Below are 23,840 nucleotides of genomic sequence, written 5' to 3'. Positions count from 1 at the left end.
TGTTCGTGCAAATGCTGTCAGATTTTGCCCATCAGACACATTTCCATCACTCGTTTAAGTCCTACTTTCCAGATCTACCTGCACATTTTTTCCTCAACTCATTTTGCCTCTGATGTCTGGCTCTCCCCGCAGCCTCACCCTGGCTGTCTGAGCTGCAGAGGGGTTTGGAGGTAAAGTGGCTTTGTCTTTAGCCCCTGGTCCATGCCCCATTCCCTGGCATCAGGAGGCTTTTATGGATCACACTACATGAAAAGGAAATGTTGCTCCCTGGGGCTCAGGCCCCAGCTGGTGTAGACCAGCAAGCATTAGACTGGTGCTGATTTATGTTGTCTGGGGATACAGCCCCTATCCCACCACTGAACTGCTTTTGCTTTCTGTTCTGGGTCACAAACTCAACACTTGGGTTGGGTTTTTTGTTGGTTTGTTGTTGGGTTTTTTTTGGTTTGGTTTGGGTTGGTTTTGTTTTCTTTGTTTTGTTTTTTATGGAGATGGCAGAAAAGCAGCTGCAAAACCTGTACAGTTAAGAAAAAGCAGGAAGGTTGGGGTTTTATTGTTTCCTCTCTTGGGCCAAACAATTTTCTTTTCTCATTGTGACCATTATAGGGAGGGAAAGAGAGAGAGCAGTCACTGGTAATACTATCCCCAGGAATACTTCGTTAAATTGACTATGATTTTTATTCTGGTAAATCCCTGACCTCTGATACGTAAGAGCCTCTTGTCTAAAAGCCTCAGAGGTTTTCTTGGCATTTGTGAGGGTGAGCATGTAGAGAATTAATTCCCTCCAGGAACTGAACCTGGGGGCAGCTCTTCCATGTCAGACCAAGAGGATTTCCCCTCCGGAGCCCTTTCTGAGTCAGACGTGTGCTGCAGGGTTTTGCTCACCCTGCAGGAGTTAACAAAAGCAAAAGGTGCCTCTGTTTGTTTCCCGAAGAATAAATCAAGTGGTGAATCAGCCAGAGACACCAGCTTTCTAATTAAGTGTTCGTTAGCTCTAGGTAAACCTGAGCCACTCTGGTGGAACCTGAGGCTTTGTTTCTAGAAAGGAGACATTTCTTCCCTAGGTCTTCTGAGAAAGGGCAGAGTTTTATCTTTCAGGAAAGGAAATTTTTCATTTCAGGGAATGTTTGTTGGAGATTCAATTGACTTTTGGTTATTTTAGCAGCTGTACGGTTTGTTCACACCAGAACCTGTGAAGCTCTGGTGACAGAAAAAACGTGCCCTGCCTGGTTCCATTCCAAACCCAGCCTAGAACTCCTTAGCTGTCCCCTTCTCCCAGCCTCAGATATTCCAGCTCCTCTCCTTCCTGCTAAAAGTCAACTGTCCTCGCAAGGGTGACTCTCCAAGCCCTGGATCTGGGATTGTCCTACCAGTGGGGAGTAAAAACCCTGGTCACACGTTAACCAGCTGCCTCTCTCTAGGTTCTCTTGTCCTGTTTGTGTCCACAACACCTTCTGCTGTGCTCTACAGCAGAACTTTTCTTCCTGCTGGCTTCTCTTCCCAGCTTAAAAGATGGCCCTGGGTGAAAGCCAGCATAGAAAACAGCTGGGTTTTGTCTCATGGATGCACCAAAGCATTGAGGATGGGATGCAGAGAGGAATCTGTGTGGAAATGAGGTGTAAAGGTTCTTGTGATGATACACACCTGTATTGAAATTCCCAGGTCATGTCACACTTAACCAATCTTAGAAGGCCCCCACTTTTCAATCACACCTGGCTCTGATCCACAGACATGCCCTGTTTTCAGTGGGCTACCAAAATTCAACGTCCTCTCCCCACTCGTTTCCTCATGCTCTTCTTTCCTTCCTTCCTTCTCCCGCCAGGGCACCCTCCAGAAATTCGTGGATGACCTGTTTGAGACCATCTTCAGCACTGCTCACCGTGGCAGTGCCCTCCCCCTAGCCATCAAGTACATGTTTGATTTCCTGGATGAGCAGGCAGACAAGCACAACATCCATGACCCCCACGTGCGGCACACCTGGAAGAGTAACTGGTGAGTGAGTGAGACAGCCCAGTACAGTCCAGCACCAGATACTGGGCTGGAAGGAGAGCAGAGGGACGTGGGGGAGCTGAGGACCCTTGTATGGGATTTGAAGCACCAGGCTCAGTCTTCCCAAGCCAATGGGGAAGGCAGAAAATCCCAAAATCTAAAGTATTTTGCCAGGGATGGAGCACTTTTGCTAAACAGGTCCCAGTTTGCCCTGTATTACATAGAAATGGATAGATTTTTGAGGGATTTGATGAGGAAAAATGAAGTTTTTAATTGCTGCAGTGGCCAGGATCACATAGGAATATCTAGGGAGGCATGGGAGAGGATTCGACACCACTGGCTTCATCTGCACTGGGTGTTTGAATTCCCAGCTCCATTTGTTTGCCCACACAGAGGTATCTCATGCCAGCTGAGAATCTTAAGGTATCCAAGACATCCTCAGAGGATGTGGAGCGCCCACAGGAGACTTGTACCCTCCTGGGTGGCAGCTGGAGGCCAGGAGAGCATCTCCAATGGTATGAAGTATTTAAAGGGTCTGGAGCTGGATGTGAGTCTCCTTTGGAGTGAGTGACTAAGAGTGACATCAGTGGCAAAGTGTGACATCAGTGACAGAGTGTGACATCAGCCCCCTGCTCCAGCTGCCAGCTCCTCCTCATACCTGCAACAGGACAGCTGGAAAAGCCAGGATCAGTGGAGAAAAACCTCCTCTCTGCTGAGTCTTCCCCCTGGAAAGAGCTCCCTGGGGAATGGCTCCCTCCCCTTCTCCTGTGCAAACACAGGGACTATAAATGAACAGCAGGGGAGAGCCATGGGGCTCCCAGCTCATGCATTTTTTCCTTTTCCCAGCCATGCTGATGGAAGATCGTCACAGCGCCGGTGACATAAAAAAAGAAACCCCATGCACCAAAGAGGCTTTCAACTAATGAAACATTAGCATATTATTAACATTATCTGCGGCACTAATCTAAGGCTGATTGCAGCCACTCAGCCTAAATGAGCAGGAGGTTTATCTAAGGGGGGAGGGGGGAAAGCAGAGTGTGTGTGTTTGTGGGAAAAGGGGCAGTGTGAAGAAATCTGTTCAATCAGATCAAATTAACTCAAAGTCACATCACAGGGCTTCATTATTCCCAGCCAGGGACATCGTCCCCTGTCCCCTCCCTACACCCAGACACACCCAGGCACACAAACACACACTCTGCTCCTCCTCACCGTGGCTGTGTCTGTCATCCAAACACCTGCACAAGGACTTCTGCAAGGTTCACTCATCCACCTCATCCCCCAAGTGATGATTCTCCATTCCCAGCCTAAAATCCTACAACTCCATCATGTCTCATTGCCATTTTTTACTTATTCTTCCCTGAAGCCCTGGCACAGGTTGTTCAGAGAAGCTGTGGCTGCCCCATCCTTGGACTGTTCAAGTCCAGTGTGGATGAGGCTTGGAGCAACCTAGAATAGTGGCAGGCGTCCCTACACCAAGGGTGTTGGAACTGGATGATCCTTAAGGTCTCTTCCCACCCAAACCACTCTATAATTCTGTGTTTTCCAACATCTCCCATTTCTCCTGAACTTGGCTGACAGGATTCCCTGTGTGGGGCTTTCCTTACATTTGTTCTGTGATTTTGGCTCAGGAGAACACACAGAGGTTTAGGAAAACACGGTGTCAACCCTCTGTCAGCAAGGTTGTTACCCAAAGTCTATCAGGCTTGGAGATGAATTTTTTAGAGTGTTGTGAACACAATGAGTAAATGGGAGGAACTGGGGAATATCAGGAGAATTTGCTAAACTGGAAGTTGCAGAGAGTGAAGATAGACTTGACAATCTGCCTGAAAGAGAGACAGGAGCTGGGCTCTGTGCTCAGTGACTCATCCCAGCTCCTGGGCCATGATCACTGCAATGCATTTGCCCTGACAAAAAGGCTTGAGGCAAAGGCTGCAGGTATCTCATACAAGGTACCTCAGGGCATCTCATATAAATGAGATGCTCTTTGGAGAAAAAGGGGGAAAAGGGCTTTGGATTGCAACTGGAATAGCATTTCCTTGGTTAGGGCAGATATATTTTCATATCAAAGGCTGTGATACTTGTTTCCCAGTTCCCTTTTTTTTTTTTCCTTGAGGCAACAGGGCTTTCGCTGTCATGTAGCAACTGCTTCCTGCCCGGGGTACTGAGATCATGTGCAGGCTTGGGCTGGAGCAGTGGAGAGTGACAGGACAAGGTGTCCCAGCACACACAGGGTGTGCCATGAGCATTCCCAATTTCCATCTGGGAGCTTTGCCCACCTCTTTTCCCATGGGTTTGCTGTGAGGGCTAAAAGCCAAGTCCCTCAATGAGAAATGTATAGAATCACAGAGAGGTTTGGGTTGGAAGGGACCTAAAGATCATCCAGTGCCACCCCTTGCCATGGGCAGGGACACTTTCCACTAGCCCAGATTGCTCCAAGCCCTGTCCAACCTGGCCTCGGACATTTCCAGGGATCCAGGGGCAGCCACAGCTTCTCTGGGCAGCCTGTTCCAGTGCCTTATAACCCATACCATAATAATTTTTGTGGATTTAGTGCCTCTCCTCATCTGATGGAGCAACCAACAGGGTCAACTTTGCACTGCAACTTAACACAGAGAGATTCAGAGTCTTTGTCATCACCTAAATTATACTCCCATTAATTTATGGGCACCTTCAACAAGATTGTATTGACTTTGAGACTGACCAAATCTGCCTTGTGAGGACAACAGGGACAAAAGGTGACCTCACTGCTGTCCCTAGACTCTGTAGAGGAGAAACTCATTACGTAGCAAAGTTTATCCCAGAATCTTCATATCCACACCGCTATCTTTGATTCCCACCCACCGTTTGCTGCTGTGATGTCACACAGCAAAGCCTGTGAGCTGTGCACTGACTGTGTCCCCTCTCCCACCCCTCCTGCAGCCTCCCCTTGCGGTTCTGGGTTAACATGATCAAGAACCCACAGTTTGTCTTCGACATCCACAAAAACAGCATCACAGACGCCTGCCTGTCCGTGGTGGCTCAGACCTTCATGGACTCCTGTTCCACCTCAGAGCACCGGCTGGGCAAAGACTCCCCCTCCAACAAGCTCCTCTACGCCAAGGACATCCCCAGCTACAAGAACTGGGTGGAAAGGTGAGTTTTAACCCTGGAATGACATAAAGTGACACAACAAGGCCCTGATTTGTGGGTGGAGGTAGGAGGCAGCATCACTGTTGCTTTTGGAAACTGCCCCTGGGGCTTTTTTGTCTTTGGCTTTTTCTAAGTGGAAATCTCCATGTTAGCCTTTTGCTCCCTCGTGCCTTGTGGCAGAGATGGAAATTTAATTAATGGTGGGAGCTGAAGGTGTTTGCCAGCATTGTTTCCCTTGAGGAGAAACTGTTGAGAAGTGGCAGAGGGAGGAAGGAAGGCAGGTGATGTGTGTGAGCCCTGGGAAGCACACAGGCTTCTCAGTCTTTCCACATGGGCCAGAAGTGGTCTGCTGCTTTCAGCATTGTTGTGACAGTCCCCACACTGCCTGGATCCCAAGGGATTTATAATTATCCCCCAGTAACTTCCCTTGGAGGCTCTTCTGTGCTTTGAATGAGATGCCAGACGATTGACAGGCTGCTGACTGAAGCTCTGCAGGTATTTTCTGTCAGGTCAGAGGTCTTTCCAAGCGTTTTCTCCACACCTGCAAGACCTGTGGCTGTGCTTCAATCTGCTGTGGCAAGGGTCAGTGCCTGGCAAAGCTGCTCCACAGGGAATACAACCAAAACAACTATTCCTGCAGCATGCTGGAAACCCTTTCTGAAGGGTTTCCCCTAGGACAAGAAAACTGCACATCCTGCTCTTCATCCAGCAGGAGCTGTGCTTTGCTTTCCAATATTCTGCACTTGCCTGGCATTATTGACAGGTTTGGGAGCTGCACAGATGGGGAATGGTTTCTGCTCTGTAAATACAAAGGCGGGTTTATCCTACAGATCATTCCTGTGCACTGCATCCAGCTTTCAGCAGTGATTTCTCTGGATGACTTCCCAGGCATGGCCTAAAATTGATACCGTGTCATGCAGGTTGTACAAGGCCTCTGCTGCTGCAGACACCTCACACTGCGCTACAAATCCCTGTATTGCCTTTGCTGGGGATGGTTTCCTCTCATTTCGTGAAAGGAGTGTGGCTGATCAAACAGCTCCATCCCCTACTCGGCTCGAGGCAGCTTTTTTTCCAACAATTCTCCCATTGGTCTGTGATTTGTCTGGACAATTATTTTTAGATGTGGTTAAACACTTCAGCAAATGTCGTTTCTAGGCAACCTGCAAGGCTCTTACGAGCTACCTTGCTTAATTATGACCTACTTTTGGTACCGTGTCCAAGTTTCTTAGTATGGATTGAGGCTGATTGCTGGATTGACCTGGATAGTGGGAAGGAAGTGTTGGATGTTCCATTTAGAAATCAAGTTTGTATCAACAGTGACCCAAAGGTGTCATTCTCCAGTGATGCTTTAGCAACACTCTGTGTGGGTGTGTGGGTGGTTTCTGTGGACAAATAACTTGTTTTCCATCTGGTTCCAATCAATCTGGTTGATTTTATCCTGGGAGATGCTACATTTGAGTGACAAACTGAGGTGTTTAAGTGGAGAATGGGATATTTCCTTAAATAAACAAAACACCTTTTTTTCCCCCCCTCTGGATAAACAAAAGGCTGCAGTTTCCATTTTATTTTTTCCAGTATTGATTTTTTCCAGTATTGATTTTACAACTTTTTGGAGGTAAATCCTGGTGTCCAGTGATCTTCAGCAATAGGTGCTGCATTTCCTTGGAAATTTTCCCAAACAACTGAGTTTGCAAACGAGGTACATAACACCTCCTGCTGCTTGTAAACAGCCCTGGATTCCTGTCCCCAGCATGTGCTGGGTTGTTATCTGCACTGATGTCTGACAACTCGAACTGAAGCCCAAGGGGAGGCTGCAGGTTTTGGAATATGGTTAGAGCTTCCCTGCTTTTATTTTTGTGTGTCAGTTCCACTGACTCAAGGCAGTGGCACCTGGATGCAGTGGGAGATGAAAGAAAAAACCTATCAGGGATGAATAAAATATAATTTGAGTTCCACCCCAAGCTAATGAATTCCTTTTCTCCGTTCTGCGATTGTGCTTTGAGGGAGTTATTCCAAATCCAAAGGCTTCCAGTGCTGGTTTGAGCTATTTCTGTAGTCAGCATCAGCTGGAGATGGCATCCTTCAAGACCACTAGACTTCTTCAAAGAGTGAATCAAGAGATGAAAAGTCAGGGAGTTTAAGAAGTGGTTGAGTAAATCAGAAGAACGTGAAATCAAACGAACTTCTTTGACGAGGAGGAAACTCTAAGAGGGTAATTAGACTGTGGTAGATTGTACCCAACTTGAGGCACTCTGGATTAAAACATGCCTGGATTTAGAGGTCTGGAAATGGAGCTGAGCTGGGTTACTCCAAGCCATCCCCTTGAAACCTCTGGTTTCTTGGTGTGGAGCCTTTAGGACTCACAAAACTCAGAGCAGGGCATGACCTTGGCATGAGAAGGAGGCAGGGATGAAAGGACTTCCCTCCAATCCTTCAGCTTTCCACCTGGGAATGTGCATTGGGAAGGGAATAGTTACAGCTTCTGGCCTGACCAGTGGTCTACCTCCACAGGGTGGTCAACTGGAAATTTGGTTCCAAAAGATTTCAACAGCAAGACTGTCAGGAATCCTCACCGGTTTTATTGGTTTGTTTGGCTCATGTTTCAGAGTAGGATTTTCTCATGTTTTCAGTTATTTGTTTGTGATGAGTCAAGCGCTGCCTTCAGAATGAGGACGCCTGACAATGACTAATTAAAAAATTTTAAAATTTACCAGTTTTTGCAATTTCATGTCAACTTAATGGAAAACTATATAAGAAATGGAGATCTTCCATGACATTTTGAGAGGTTGGTTGTTTTAGTGTCCATTTCTATAATTAATCAAGATAATGGATTTGCTGACAAGAGCAACAAAAAATTATTGTGCATCAGTGAGATCTAGTTGAAGATGTTCCCTGCTCATTGCAGGGGGGTTGGACTAGATGACCTTTAAATGTCCCTTCCAACCCAAACTATTCTGTGATTTTATGATAGTCCTTTTATGACATTATTGGAAGCAGAGGTGGACTCTGCCTGCTGAAACAATCCAGCTGAGAATTTCTGGCTTTTGGGGAAAAGCAGGTTCACTGTTCAAATGATACACCCAGAGCTGGAAACACGTGGTTAAAAAGTGTCCCCGTGCAGCCACATCTTGGATTTCTTGCTACAGAACACGAGGCCTGATGAGACAGGACAATTAACCCGGGAAATTGGGACAGGCTATTTGGCTTTTGTTGAAGCCACAAAGAATCGAGCTGCAGTTCTAAAACAAAGTGGAGGCTTTTCAATTATCATTATATTAGTCTATTGAGAAAAAAAAAAAGAGGAGGAAAAGAATGGGAATGGTAAAGCAGAATCTCATCTGACTCCAGTTAGTAAAACTCCATAGGCTTTGCTGAATTTACATTAGAGCAGCTTCAGATCTGCATCTTTTCAAGTTTACTTCAAATGTCCCCTTTGAGCCTGGAAATCTGGAGAACTTGGGAGCATTTGATGCAATCCCCAAGCAATACAAAGGGGAGCCTGTTCTAATTGGGACCGTCTCATTAGCATTCAACACCACACTGAAAGATGACAAAGGGCTGTGGCTGACCTTTCATTTCTCTCCATGCTGCCAAGCTTATGATAACACTTGTTTGAACTTCATTAACACCATTTAATTGCCTGCATCACAATCAATATGATGTTTCCCTACTGAAGCCTGGCAAAGAGACAGGGATGTGGGAGAATGAAAAGGGGCAGAGCACAAAAAGCAGAAGCCAAAGAGTTTTTCATTTCACACTGGTGCCCAAAACACCTGCAGGGCTGCAAGGAGAGGATCTGGTGCTCTTTTTTTCCTCATCCCTGCAGGGACTTGGTCTCCTTTTGGCTGCTTATTGTGCATTGAAAATAGCCCCTCTAAGAAAAACTTAAAGCCAATGGAGACATCAGAAGTGTTCTTAACTTAAGAGTCATGCAATGGAGACCATTCAGAATAGGCTTGCCAGGTTCAGGATCAAAAGAAGCTTAAAGTGATCTGATATGTGGGATTTGGAGTTAGAATATCTGCATTTTATTGTGCTAACCTGGGTGCAAACACTGCCTGACCTAGCTGGTGCTACCCGACTCCTGGGGCCATGATCTCATCTACTTTTTTTCCCATGCGTGGGCAGAAAGTTACAGGATGAGGGGCAACAATTTTAAACTGAAAGGGAGAAATTTAGGTAAGATGCTGGGAAGACATTCTTTACTCAGAGGGTAGGAAGGCCCTGGCACAAGGTGCCCAGAGAAGCTGTGGCTGCCTCATTGTTGGCGATTGAATCAGGAACTCAGACCGGCAGGGAATCTGAGCCGTTTATTCAAAGCAGTGAATTGCTTTTATAAACCTTTCCAAGGCACAGCATTTCCTTACATGGCATGACCTATCCCGTGCTGCCACATCAGCAACACACTTTCCAGATGTCCTTCTGTGGGGTAGTCACTCGCTGTTCACTCATCCATCAGCCCCCAGCAGGCTCCTCTCCATAGGGCTCTGCCCTGTGACACCTCCTCCCCCCAGGGTCCAGTGGAGACAAGCCTCTGTGTGCCCCCATGTGCTCCTTTGTGCTGCCATGTGCCTCTGCAGGGAGCTTTTACAGCTCACAACCCAATTCTACCTTATAATTCCCCATACCTCATCCCTGGAAGTGTCCAAGGCCAGGTTGGACGGGGCTTGGAGCAACCTGGGATAGTGGAAGGTGTCCCTGCCCATGGCAACGGGTGGCACTGGATGAGATTTGAGGTCCCTTCCAACCCAAACCATTCTGATTTGATGATTCGTGAAGCAACTATGATTCGCATCCCATTAGCCTTTAGATGTCAAGGTCTAGATCTTGTTTGGAAGTGCTTTGAGAGTGTTCGGAGTACACAAAACACACAGACTTGTACCCATTTGGGATTTCATCTACCCAGTGTGTCCCCTTGGGGTTTCAGGGCTCTCAAGTCACCAGGAAATCTCTACCTGTGCAGTGCTTGTGATGTATGTTGGTCACTTTGTAGCTAACTTTAGAAAGAAGGACAAACTGAGCCAGCTTATTACAATAAAAAGCTGCATGTACCCTAACATTGTGAGTTATTGAGGTTTTAAGGAGAAACTCCGAGGGCTTTAAAAAAGAGCATCACATGACAGGTGCAAATCCTGGCTCTACTTTAAAAAATGAGTTTTCTGTGCCCCCTCTCCCTCTGCTGGAAAGAAGGCTCAAGAAGTAGCATACCAAGGGTCAAGGCAGGGAGTGTTGTCAGTGGAGATAATAAAAAACAGCGCTGGAAGGGGCCTCAGGAGGTCAATCCAACCATCTCCTGCCTCGGGGCAGGATCAGCTCTGTCTAAAGCCTTCCTAACAGATGCTTGTCTACCCCTTTCTTAAAGGCCTCCAACAACAGAGCCTCTGCTGTCCTCAGGCAATCCATTCCTGTGCTTCCCTGTCCTTCCCATCAGGGTATTTTCCCTGCTGGGCAGCCAAAATCTGCCTGGCTGTAATTAAAACTCAGGCATCCCCAGGGCAGGGGGTACAGCTCATTCCTTGCATCTCTGGGGCAGCTTTTGGTGTATCTGAAGGCTGCTCGCTTGTCTTTCTTCACTTTTCATCTCCAAAAAGATCCCAATGTTTTCTCATCACGGTAACAAGCTGTTCTTACACAGTGCAGCTTTCAGCAGGCAAGATGAAAATGTGTCCATATGAGGAGGGTGCAGCCCCACACATCCTCTGCACTGAGGTGAGGCTGGGTGACCTCCTCTCCCAGAGAAACCTGTGCACCAATTCACTCTTCAGCCATCAAGTCTGTGCTGTCCATCAACCCTCCACTGTTTATTCTAAGAGGAGAAGCAGCAGGAAAAGCCACGCACAGGCAAAATAAAAACATTGCCATTTCTAGGGCTTGCACACACAAAAAAGTGTTCCCTCAAACAGTTTGGGTCAGAAGGACCTTAAAGCTCATCTCATTTCACCCTCTGCCATGGGCAGGGACAGCTTCCACTATCCCAGGTTGCTCCCAAGCCCCGTCCAGCCTGGTCTTGGACAATTCCAGGGACGGGGCATCCCCGATTTCCCTGGGCAATCTATTCCAGTGCCTCACCAGCAGCTCAGATGCTTCCCAGGAAACTCAAACTGCCATTCTGTGTCAGCGCAGGAACTGACAGCATGTCCTTGCAGTGCTTCACTGCATCCCACAAAAGAGCTGGTTGTTCCCAAGCTTTCCATCAGCCCTTCCCAGCTGGAACTGTCCCCCATACCCCTTTCACACACCTCTCCCTCCTCCAGTGGTCTGGATGCAGCCAACTATTTCATAACCCTAATTATGTTATTGCTGTAATTGTGTCTGCTGTCTGCAGCACATGGATTCGTTACGAGCTTTTCATATGCTTAAATGATTATTAATGAGTGCAGTCCCATCCCAGCGACAAACAACAGCCATGACAAAAAGATCTTTTGGAAGGCAATTAACTCCATGCTAAGCTGCCTAAACCATGGGCTGTGCTGGGAAATTTCAGGCTAGGGAGGAAACACTGGCAACGTGGCTTTTCTCTTCTCTTTTGATGAGTTAATGAGTTACCGAGCAGCAGCAGGCACAGTCATTCTTATGAAACAGCTCCACTAAGGAGCCTTTCCCCATCGGTAGGGAGGGAAAGAATATTTATCCCTGGATAAACAGAGGACAAAATGTAGTCCCAGGTCACTGATGTATTCCCAGGTCACTGCTGTGTCGCTTTCTTTGGGAAAACAAAACGAAACGAAACAAAACAAAACAAAACAGAACAAAAAAACCAAAACAAAGGCAACCCAGGGAAAGACGAGGTTGGAAAGAATAAGAATAATTATTTTTTCAGTAGGAGAGTACTAACTATATCCTGGTACATCCCAAATCCTTCTCCATCCATCAGTGGCAATGGATGGCCCCTGGGCTCTCTCTCCAGTTCAAGGCAGGCTGGGCTGAGTTGCTGTGCTCATGATACTTGTGAGGACAGATCCCATGGCCTAGTTATCCTCACATGCTCCATCTGAGCTGCAGTGCTGGAATGATGGGTTTACCCCAATTCCTCATAATTTTAATTGCTTATGAAGTCTAATGAACAAATTTCCTGTCACTTCAGAGGATGAAGAGCCTTGAGGTAAGAATGGAGGCTGCTCCTGTGAATATGGGGAAACTCAGACACATAAGGCTGGATCTTTTGATATTCATCTAAGACCTTCTGGAAACAGCTGGGGGAGGATCCACTGGAGATGAGCAAAACTGGAGTACAGAAGTAGCCGCAAATCTGCTCAAGACTCTCACTCTTGACCCTTTGGAGGCAGGTTAAGCTAAATGTGCTGCTTTGCTTTGCTACCTTTCTGTCTCATTCAGACGGAATCTGGCTCAGTCTTGTGTTCCCAACCTCCTGCTGACTGTGGAAGTGTGAGTCAGAGACCTGTCCCTGTCTCAGGTGAGACCTGGTGGCCCTCCACAGGTGACAGAGCATCTCACTGCCCCTGACCCTGCCTCCCAGCCCAGCTCTGGTGTGGGAGCTGTCAGCTGCAGGGGTGATGGAAGCAGCAGAGGCAGCCTTGCAAATTCCATCAGCGGAAATGTAAGGGCCTCTGGGGTTTGGTGACAGCTTCTCAGTGGTTTTTGCATTAGGGGTATGCAAATGGCAGAGAGGCTCTAAGTACCTCTGAGGATCTGGGCTGGAATCGAAGGTAAATAAAGACTCAGCAGGGATGTTGTCATCTCCCTGCTAGGATGCTTTAACACACACATTCATCATTTCTTTAGAGAGCACAGTGATGGCTTCATTAGGAACTCTTCTGCATAAATAAGTGGCTGGGCCATGGCAGAATTTGGATGGAAGGATATTATGTCTTCTTGCTCGTCTAGATTGGGGTATTGGTACACAGTTTTCCCCCCTTCTTTTGCTCTTATTTTTGCCACAAAACACACTTCCCCAATACCTTGGTTTAATGGGAAATGACTTTTAGGTGTGTGATGACACGGAATTGAGTCTGGAGGAGACCAGGATACTTTGGTGGGTGATGGCCTGTGACCCCAGAACACTGAGATCACAGCTTGAGAGTCTGTCATGGCCAGAGCCTTGAAACTCTGACTCTTGAAACTCAGATTTGTGCATCCCATCCTTGGCTCCAGGGAGCATTTCATGCTGTTTTTCCTTGTTTGGATGAGTCATGGGAGTGTTGTGCTGCTGGGGAATGATCTCTGCAGGGCTGGAAGGGGATGGGGAGCTTTCAAACCCTTGTGAGTCACAGACTCAAGAGTCTGTTGCTACCAGGTGGAAAGGAAACAGGACAAACTTGGAGAGGGAGATGATAAGTGTGTCTGTGCTCCACTTTTTGGGAGCACCCTGTCCCTACACCCACTACCCTACCACCATTTGGTGACAGCTCAACCAGAGAGGAAAAGGAGAATTTTAACTGTTCATCAGAGCCACACTGGCACCTCTGATTTCCTCCACCGACCCCGTTTATTTTTGCTGTGATGAGCCCCCTTCTCTTCTCGTTTCACCCATCAGGAGGATGGCCATCCAATATTCATGAGGAGCTGCTCTCTTTTCAGGGTCCATAAATCAATGCATTTCACTGCATTGCAGCCTGTTTTCCCCACAAGTCTGTGAAATGTGCTGCTGGCACATGGACTTTTTTTTTTTTCCAGTGCCAAGGCACACCTTACATTTTGACCCTAAGATTCCTTGTTTTCTCAGCAGTGTTATGGATGCCACCAATTCCTGATGCTTTCCCTTGTGTAGCACAGATCGGGTTTTCTTCAGTGGGTGATGCCAAAACCCATTTAAGTTTTTCTGGGAGTGGCAAAGGTCTAGAAATATTCATTTGCCATGCTCAACATCTTCTCCTGGGGGTAGTTCTGCAGGACTTTACTCACAGACAACTGTCCAAGTCCACATGGGGACGGAGGGTTAGGCAGAGTGCAAAGAAAAACAAACCCACACCACTTTTCAGTGGAGCACTGGGAATGGGAGTTATTTAGACCATGGGACTAAGTTGGACTAAGATTTCTGGCTGCTCCTAAGCCCAGAAGACAAAATGCCAGGACTCCAGGGAGAGTGATGTTTTTGTTCCTGCTGGATGTTGCAGTAAAATTAATAAGGTTTGCACGAGTTTTTATGACGAAAGAGAGTTTAGCTCTGGAAAAAAGTCGGGCAAGAAGGACCTCTGCCTCCTATGCCTCCCTCTGCCAGGGATTACATCAACATCCCACCACCAAAATCAGGTTATCAACAGAGACTGACCCTTTGTGGTAAATCAGGGTGGGACTGAAGGGCACAAAACCAGACTGAGCTCAACTGGAGCCTCCTGGTGTGGAAGGGTTTTCCCTGTGCTTTTGCACTGCTCTGTCTCCCACAGGAGACCCCAGCAGCCGCTCTGTCACGGGGAGTATTTTCCCACTCCTCCACCTCAAGGATCCTCATCACATAGCGCTTCAGTGTCCAATTTCTCTGCAGTGGCAAGCAGCCTCCATCTCAGCAGGTGTCTCCACGCTGTTTACAGGACACCTGTCAGCTCTTTTGGCTCCCCGTCCCCTCTGCCTCCTAATTATAAAATTGTGGATTGCTGCAGCTACGGGCTTTTTTTTTCCTTCTTCTTCTTCTTCTTCTTCTTTTTTTTTTTTCCTTATGCACAAAATGTCAAATTGCAGAAATTAAAAATGTAAATGATGGCATCTAATTAACCAGTTGACAGCAGAGCACAGCTGCGAATGACAGTGACTGATTACCTTCTGCAAACCTTGTCCTCCAAGACCTGCCTTACCCGGGGGACAAAGGACATCAAAAATAGCAACTTCCTTAAAGAGACACCACTCTGCAGATGAAGCCTGCTGGGCAATGGTTCTGGGGGATCCAGATCCTATGGATACACCCCCAGTCCTCCTGAGCTCCAGGAGAATGGTATTGACTCCTAGGAAAAGCAGATTTTTCCCAGTTAGACTGGAGTTGAAGGCTGTTGTCACAAATATCAGGCCAGCTTAAAATATGGGGCCAAAAGGAAATGCTGAGCAGGAGAGTTTTTGGGATAGATTGGATTGAGTGGGGAAGGTGGGTGATGTTAGCAGTGGGGCAGAAGTACTGGTGCAAGAATGGTGCAAGGAAAAATACAATTATTTGGGTTTTTTCTGTGCATGGGAGTGAAATCCTAAGCTCTCAGTGGGCAGCAAGATCTCTCTGGGAATAGGGGCAGGGCTAAAAGCCCTTGAATGTCTGACAAAGTGATCCAGCTTCAATCCCGCTCCTACTACTCTCATGGCATGGGGAAACTTTACAGGAGACTCTTTGGGGCTTCAGTCTCAGACTGGGGTGAATACAACACATGTGGTGCTCAGGATTAGTGCTTCAGGCATTTCCACTTTGGCCAAGTCATGCTGTAAAAGAAGAGCATGAGCAGGTATTTCACTGATGCACCAACACTAAGGGTGGTTTTTCTCCTTTTTTGTTTGTGGATTTCACGTCTTGAGCTCCTGCTCTTCCCCTTAAGAAACACCTGTGTTTGTGCCCCTCAGGTACTACTCAGACATCGCCAAGATGCCAGCAATCAGCGACCAGGACATGAACGCCTACCTGGCCGAGCAGTCCCGCATGCACATGAACGAGTTCAACACCATGAGCGCGCTCTCTGAGATCTACTCCTACGTGGGCAAGTACAGCGAGGAGGTGAGAGCCTGGGACACTTCTGGGGGACCAGGGGACAGCCCACCCAGCTCCAGGGTGTGTCATTGATACCTGGGAGGCGATGGATTTAAGGAATGAGAAACAAGGCTTGGGGTTTGGGAAGGGAAGGTCGGGGATTTTGGGTCTCCTCAGTACTGCTCTGTCTGGATCCCTGTTATTTTTGTCGCTCACTCTTGTTCAGTCAGGCTCAGCTGGTTTGAAGCAGTCGATGGTCAGATGTTAATGCACTGCAGAGGAGCCCTACATGAGCTTTACATCCAATGTGGGCAAAAGTTGGTTAAGGCCTGTGCCCAAAGTCATTCCAGATACCCTAAAACACCCAAAAATGGTCCAACACACACTTTAAGATGTCCAGCATGGTTCTGTGTATTGAAGGCCATGTAAGACCCCTTAGGGCATCTCCAGTGGCATGGCCAGGTGATGGATAAAGCTCATAAATAACTGATCTCCAAGATAAGAATCCATTTGATTGGTTGCAATCCAGAAGTCTGCATTGAGTCAGATCAAGCCCAAACTCCCTGCCTAGTTCCCTCCTGCTGACTGACCTGCCTTGAATGATCTAAGCTAAGCCTGGGACCTACCTCAGAGAAAGCTAACCCTCCTCTGCTGCTCTAAGATGCTGGACTCAGTCATTTTGGGGAAAAAAACCCAAATCCCTGTCACTTCTTCTTCTCTCCTTTTCCAGATTCTTGGAGCCCTTGATCAAGACGACCAGGCTGGGAAACAGAAACTTGCCTACAAACTTGAACAAGTCATAACCCTCATGAGCATAGATAGCTGAGAACTGTCCTGCCAGGGACACCCTGGGAGGGATAAACCAAGTCGTGCCTCACTCAAGATCATCATCTTTACCAAGTGCAAGTTTTGATGGGCTGTAAGCAGAGTCACCCAAACAGCGCTCCTCTCTCTCTCTCTCTCTCTGTCTCTCCCTCCCTCTCTCTCTTTCTCTCTTTTCCTTCTCTTTCCAAATCTATGGACAAAGCGACAGAGCCCCAGGGGTTAAAAGAAGACTGCAGAGGAACCTTGGCTCTGGGGCCACGAAGACATTCGGGTGGAGCTCTCATTTTCACAGCTTCCCCTCTGCCTTTTGCCCTAGAGAAAAACTATTGAACACACACAAAAACCCCAACAACCCTCCCCCAGCATCACATCCTCACTCTGCAGAGGTGAAATTGGGAGGTAACTTCTGTCATGCTGCTTTAACTGCCCTCCGAGGGCTGTAGCCTCTGGAGCGGACATGGAAATGAACTCAGTATTACTCAAGTGTCCCCAAGGGGAAGGGGAAGGCAGCCTGCCTGCAGGGCTCCTGGAGAGCAGAGCCAATCCAGCTCCTCTCCTGCAGAGCCATTGCAATTCTATCTCTTGATAGCGACCCACTGGGAGAGGAGCCTTGAGGCTCCCCGAAAAATGCCACAGCTCCATCCAGAGCAGGACCGCTGTGGCTCATCCTGCCTGGGCAGACAGCTGCTCTCCTGGGGCAGGGAAAGGGTCCAGAGGGGACGAGGAGACCGACGCTCCCCTGCCCATGTGTTTCATATGGTTCTTCTTATTTTTCCAAGAGCCGCGTGTCCCCCTCCGTCTTTCCCGTCGTGTCCTGTTGGTCGTAGCACTGCAGCAAAATGCTCTCTCTGCTCGGTGGCATCCTGTCAGTGGTGGTGGTGGTGGTTCTGCTCCTCCTGGCAATGGACAGCACAGCATCATCCCCCTCATTCCCACCTCAGCTTGGAAAGCAGGAGCCACAGGCCTCGGTTTGTTCCAGGCAAAAAGCTCAGCCTCAAAAGAAGAACCAGAAGGATTTTTTTTTTTTTTAAGCTGTTCTTTCCATTTTGTTTCCTCAACTGGAACACAGCTGTTGTTTTCCCATGATGGAATATCAGAGGGTTACTGAAATGCTTGCTATGAAGCAAGGTGGTGCATGGGGCTGATGGCAAAGCCTTCCTTCCAAGCTACTCCTGAGAGGAAGTGTCACCACACACTTTGGAAGGAAATCTTGGAGGAAATCCAAATGAAACACTGCAAAAATTCTTCTACCTAGATACCCCAGCTGAACTGCCTGTCTTCTGGAGGTCTCTGAACTGCTGTGAGCCCATCTGCCTTTTGGTGCCAACTCCTGGCCTTTCCTCTTCTCTGTTTCTGGAACCAACAGGCCTTGCTGAAGGCACAGTTGCTGCCTGGGAAGAATTTTATCTCTCTTTGCACTTCTTATCCCTTCAGGGATCGCTGTCACCATGGGATGATTGTGGGGGATCACCCTGTCCCTGTCCCATCCTCTGCTCAGCTTCTCCAAAACAACATCTCAACTGGTTTCATGGCCAACCAAAGGGGAGTAAGCTCCTGCATCTCTTCTGCCTTCAGCTGTTCCATTCACACAGCTTCCAGCCTGGATAACACCATGGTTAGAGACCCATGGTGTGTGGAGAACCTTCCTTGTATACCAGGGAGGCAAGAGCTGGGTCAGCATTCATCTCCCCAGACATGAGCAGAGCTCCCTGGCAGATGGAAGAGTGGCTGGAGAATCAGCCCACATCCACCTCACCCCATCCTGGGAGCCGCAGCCTGGATCTGCTTTGCACCTGGAGGGAGGAAGGGGTGAAGGCAGGGTGTGTAAATTGATTATAGAGTGAGTTCATTTGGGTTTATTCCTGTCTCTTGCTATCAAACCAGAACCTCTTGGGAGTGACAGATCCTGAGCGTGTGTGAGGGGGGATGTGGTGCAAGCAGGAGTCAGTTAGCAGGAGGGTTTCCTTCAGCCAAGCAGATACACACGTAGGCAAGTCCAAAACTGGACATGTCTGTGGGGAGAAAATCACCAGATTCATGTTGAAACAGCAAACTTAGGGACACGTCTTGGTTATAAACCCCCAGACATTTCTCTCTTGATTACAATTCTGATTATTTTGTGCGTGTGCGTGTGTATCTGTGTGCGCGTGTGTGTTCCTTCCTTTTTTTTGGTTCTGCTTGCTTTCTGTTGGATTGCTGAGCTGATGGACTCATCATGCACCTTATGGACATCTCAGCAGTTTTAAGAGGCCTGCGCATTGGGGATGATTTGGGTTTGGTTGGTTCTGCCATGGTTTTGTTGATCCATTTTGGTAACGTCGGCGCTTGTTCCAGATCCATTGATCATGGCTGTGAAAGTGGGAAGTCCCACCAGAGCCAGTGGTAAGAAAATGACAACAAACAACACAAACACAATATTTTTTATAAGTACGTAAATTAAAAAAAAAAGGGAAAAATTAAAAAAAAAAAAGGAAGAAACCAAAGGTTTTGACAAACAAAGTGCCACAAAAGATAAATATGGACCCTATTGTCATGCCTTGTACTCACAGCTGGATGGTAGGAGTCTAAGGACAAAGAGCTGGCTTGGAGGGAAGTGGTTATGAGTGATGGGCAATCCTGCCTGGACATGCGCACATGAGAGGAAGAAGAAGCTGTTTAACAAAAATACAAAAAAAGAAAACTATCAAAATGAACTGGTGTGATCCTGCACTGTCACTGAAGTCAGAGGAACACCACAGGGGAAATCTGAGACTCACCCTGTTTCTTTTCGATGTTTTCAGGGCTGTGTTTTTGGTTTGTTATGGTTGTTTTCCATGGTTGTTATTTTATTTCTTCTTGCTGGTACGGAGTTTTTCATCTGTATATTATATATATATATTTTTCGACAAAAACTTGAACACCTCAGAGACACTGAGAATGAAACACTTAGGGGAAACGGGAAGCGCCAGGAGATTGGTGTCTTAACCCTTTCCAACTTCCCATTTAGGCATTTCTGCTTTCTCTCCACCCTCTTCTTTCCCCCATGCCCAGAATTTGAAAGAAAACCTGTGTTTTGCTTCTCTTTCATCTCCTCTTTATTTTTTTGTCTTTCTGTTTCTCTTTATTTTGGTGTTTGAGCTGGTTTTGCTTTTTTGCTTGGAAAATGTGCCAGAATCGTGATGTAAATGCGTGGGCTTCCTCCCCTGTCCCCTTCAGTGCCCTTCCCATTTCCAACCACTGTCCCAGAATCCCCCAGTCTATGAGAAGTCTTGGCATCTTTCTTCCCAGCCTCACCTGTTGAGCTAACTATTTTTTAAGTGCATGTAAAATACAACTAAAAACAAAGACACAAGCAGAAGAATGAGCCCTACTACAACACGGATGCTTCCTTTTCCTTTGATTTCTTTTCCCCCACCTCCCTTTCCACACTTGACCAAAAATTCCTGGTAAATAGGTAGTGTCCCACACTGTTTTTCAAGCCACATGGAGAGAACTGGAGCCAGAGTTCCTCGAGGTCTGTGGACAGGCTCCTAATAGCCAGAATATGCCAGATGATAGGCTGATCATTATGGGCCTTTCTCAAACACTGCAATCAAATAATTAATGCTGACACTTGCAGCATCAGAAACAGGGAAAGGGAACTCACGAGGACTCCCTGAAGTTCTACCAGGAGAGTCAAGATTATTTCTTCACTGCAGGGTTTGCTTTGGGGCTTTTCAGCTGGGTTGGAGGAACGAAGGGTGTACAGCCCCGCTGCAAACACCTTGTGTCCTCCCTCTGAGTGGGACTCAGCTGTCAGTGACAGTGATCTGAGACCTGATCCATCGTGTCATGTGGTGGTGCAGACTGTGCCTTCCAGTGAACACTAGTCTGAGGAAAGCTGTGTGTCTGGAATGAGGTGTTGGGGATCGTGTGCCCTCCAACAGACAGCACGGGAGAACAATCGAGGAGAAATTCAGCCACCCAAGGTCACCTTCTTCTCCCAGCGTAGAGTCATAGAATCATTTGGGTTGGAAAAGACCTCTAAGATCACAGAGTCCAAGTGTCTCAATGTGCCCCAGTCCTTCTCTTCCCACTCTTCATCCTGTTCTGAACGTATCTGAAGGTTTTGTCCAACCCAGCCTCACTCCATTAGATAAGAGGACTATGCCAATTTTCATCCCTGTAGTTTTACCACTGCAGTTGTCTTATCTTGCTTCTTTGACACTGAAGACCATAAAAATTATTGGGCCATGAAGAAGATTTACTGGCAGCATTTTGTTTGGTAATTGCTTAGATTGACAAGTGATTACCAAAGTTTCCAGATCTTGTGCATTAACCCACAGGAAAATATTTGCCATGAAGAGAAAAAGACCAAGCAAATGAGATAATTGTCATTATTTTTAATGATGCTGTTGAAAACTGATAGATCAAATTTGAAGAGTCCAGTGGTCAGTCTCACTGTTGAGTCCCCTCTGAATTTCTTGGAGTCTGAGAAAACCCAAGCACATAACAGCCAATATCAAGATAACCGTTTAGAACTAAGTCAAAACATCAAATGTAGATCTGTCCTTCCCCAAAGCTTTAATGAAGGGCTTTGGGAAGAGACACTGTTATGTAGAAGACTATTCCAAAGGAAGGTTGGAAACCTGGAAGGACTTAGTCCCAGAGCTCTGCTAAGTGGGACATACATTTGTGTCTGCACAAAGGACACTCAGAATCATGGAATCACAGAATGGTTTGGGTTGGAAGGGACCTTAAGGAGGATCTCATTCCAACCTCCCTGCTGTGGGCAGGGACACCTTCCACTATCCCAGGTCGCTCCAAGGCCAGTCCAACCTGGCCTTGGACACATCCAGGGATCCAGGGGCAGCCACAGCTTCTCTAGGTGACCACACAGCCTTAGCGATTCCAGGACAATTTGCTCTGTACATTTCATGAGCAGTCACAGTTGTACTCCAGGGCAGGTGGAGGTTTTGGGATGTCCTAACTCTTGCCATCCAAACTTGGTGTGCTGTGGAGCAGAAACTGGTGAAATGCATGAACCTCAACATCATGGTGTGAACCTCAGCCTCCTGCCCATTCCCAGCCAGAATTTTCCTGCTTTGCACCTGGCAGCTCCCATTTCAGGGTAGTGTTTGGTCCATGGAATCCTGCAGTTTTCCCTCACCTCCGTGACTGTGCAATGCCTCTTTCTCCAAAAAAATTGTGTTGTCTTACTGGGAGTAACTATTTCGTGGAGAATGCTTTGAAAATGGAGCTTGTCAACTGTGTTTTATTTGGGATGGCTCAGTTCTCTACACTTGGAGAAGGACCCAAGGGGACACAGGCTTACAGCAAAAAAAAAAAAAAAAATTGTAGAAAGATGTCAAAAAAAGTAAAAAAAAAACCAAACAGGATTTACACTTGGAAAAATAAACCCACCAAAACCCCCACTGAAGTTATAAAGCTGCTTAGTCTAATCAACCTGTCATGTGTGTGATTTCTGTTGTCGTTGTTGTTTGTTCATTGTTTGGTTGGTTTTGTTTGGTTTTTTTTTTTTTTTAATCTTCTGTTCTAAAAATGGAGAGTTTACCTCAAGAAATTCTTTCTGCTTGGAAACAGATCACCTCAAAGACGCTCGCAGCAGAGAGCAGTGTGCAGGGAAGCTCAGTAAAGCAAACCTGGGTGTGGAAAACAGAGGGGAAAACCAGGACGTTCAGGCTCTTCTCAGCATTCCCTTCTCTTACTGGTGTGGTCTGGCATTCCCCAGTGGAGAAGTTGCTGTTCACTTTCAGATAGACTGAGGCACAAGGGCCAGTTGGAGAAATCAAGGCCCATGTCCAAGCTTGAAGTCCTTTCTGAAGTATCTTAAGAGAAACTTGGTGTTATTTAAACTTTCTATGCTGCTCTTTCTCCATTCCCTGGAGAAATTCCACTTTCCAGCCCAGGCTGGGATAAGGAAGCAGAGAGATTAGGTGCTAGCTAAATGCTCCCAGTGTTTTCCCCAAGGAATCGAGAGGCAACTGGCTTATTTAAGGTCACAAGAGAGGCCCTTCCTTGTGTCTGACCCCGTGTCTTGGACATACACGTGAGCCCAGAAGTCTCATTCTCTGTTTTGCTAAAGCTTCCACCTTGAAATCAATGGAAAGACATTTCCTTTCACCACAGTGTTACTAACAGCCTCAAAGAGATGTCAAGACAGCATTAGAAAGGAGGTTGGGATCCTTTTTCTTAGGTTGTTGTTGTTGTTGGTTTGATTTTCTTTTGAATTGATCCTAGTTTAAAAAGAAATAAATCTATACTATTTAAATTGGAATCCCGTTGTTACTTGGTAAAGGCAAAGCTTCTGTACCTTTGTTATAATTAATTGTATACCTGTGTATGTAAATATAAGGCATTCCTATTTTGCAGTCCAGAACAAAAAATAAAAAAAAAAACCTATTTGTAATATAGAATAAAGTTTATTAAAAAAAAATAAAGAAATAAAAATGCCCCAGGCTGTGATTGCTGCTTCCTGTGTCAAAATGGAGCCAGAGGGATGGAATTGTAGTCAACGAAAGGCTGGAAAAGACCTTTAAGATCATTGAGTCCAACTGTTAACCCAGCACCACTGCCATGTCCACCACTAACCCATGTCCCCATACCCACACATTTTGGAACCAACCGTCCGTCCTTCCCTCCTTCCTTCCTTCCGTCCTTCCCTCCTTCCTTCCTTCCGTCCTTCCTTCCTTCCTTCCTTCCTTCCCTCCCTCCCTCCCTTCCCTCCCTCCTTCCCTTCCTTCCTTCCCTCCCTCCTTCCCTTCCTTCCTTCCTCCCTCCCTCCCTTCCTTCCTTCCTTCCTTCCTTCTTCCCTTCCTTCTTCCCTTCCTTCCTTCCTTCCTTCCTTCCTTCCTTCCTTCCTTCCTTCCTTCCTTCCTTCCTTCCTTCCTTCTTCCCTTCCTTCCTTCCTTCCTTCCTTCCTTCCTTCCTTCCTTCCTTCCTTCCTTCCTTCCTTCCTTCCTTCCTTCCTTCCGTCCTTCCCTCCTTCCTTCCTTCCGTCCTTCCTTCCTTCCTTCCTTCCCTCCCTCCCTCCCTTCCCTCCTTCCCTCCTTCCTTCCTTCCCTCCCTTCCCTCCCTCCCTCCCTTCCTTCCCTCCTTCCTTCCCTCCCTCCTTCCCTTCCTTCCTTCCTCCCTCCCTTCCTTCCTTCCTTCCTTCCTTCCTTCCTTCCTTCCTTCCTTCCTTCTTCCCTCCCTTCCTTCCTTCCTTCCTTCCTTCCTTCCTTCCTTCCTTCCTTCCTTCCTTCCTTCCTTCCTTCCTTCCTTCTTCCCTCCCTTTCTTGTCAACTCTTTTTTCTTTTCCCTG

The 23,840-nt window shown here is 47.1% G+C and overlaps 1 protein-coding gene across 3 annotated transcripts in view; it reads left to right on the top strand.

Annotated features, from left to right (window-relative positions):
• PLXNA4 (plexin A4) overlaps positions 1-22,988 on the top strand; it is a 430,780-nt gene extending 407,792 nt beyond the window's left edge. For all 3 annotated transcript variants that reach the window (XM_048300844.1, XM_048300841.1, XM_048300842.1), the window contains exons 29-32: positions 1,820-1,989; positions 4,906-5,118; positions 15,610-15,760; positions 16,464-22,988. In XM_048300844.1, coding sequence (XP_048156801.1) covers positions 1,820-1,989; positions 4,906-5,118; positions 15,610-15,760; positions 16,464-16,559 — 630 coding nt within the window. In that variant the 3' untranslated portion in view covers positions 16,560-22,988. The remainder of the gene's footprint in view (positions 1-1,819; positions 1,990-4,905; positions 5,119-15,609; positions 15,761-16,463) is intronic.
• The last annotated feature ends 852 nt before the right edge of the window (positions 22,989-23,840 follow it).

This window comes from Corvus hawaiiensis, chromosome 4 (genome assembly GCF_020740725.1).
Source record: "Corvus hawaiiensis isolate bCorHaw1 chromosome 4, bCorHaw1.pri.cur, whole genome shotgun sequence".
Lineage (NCBI taxonomy): Eukaryota > Metazoa > Chordata > Aves > Passeriformes > Corvidae > Corvus > Corvus hawaiiensis.
The sequence above is the reverse complement of the archived record's forward strand: the minus strand, read 5'-3'. Positions and strand labels throughout refer to the sequence as shown.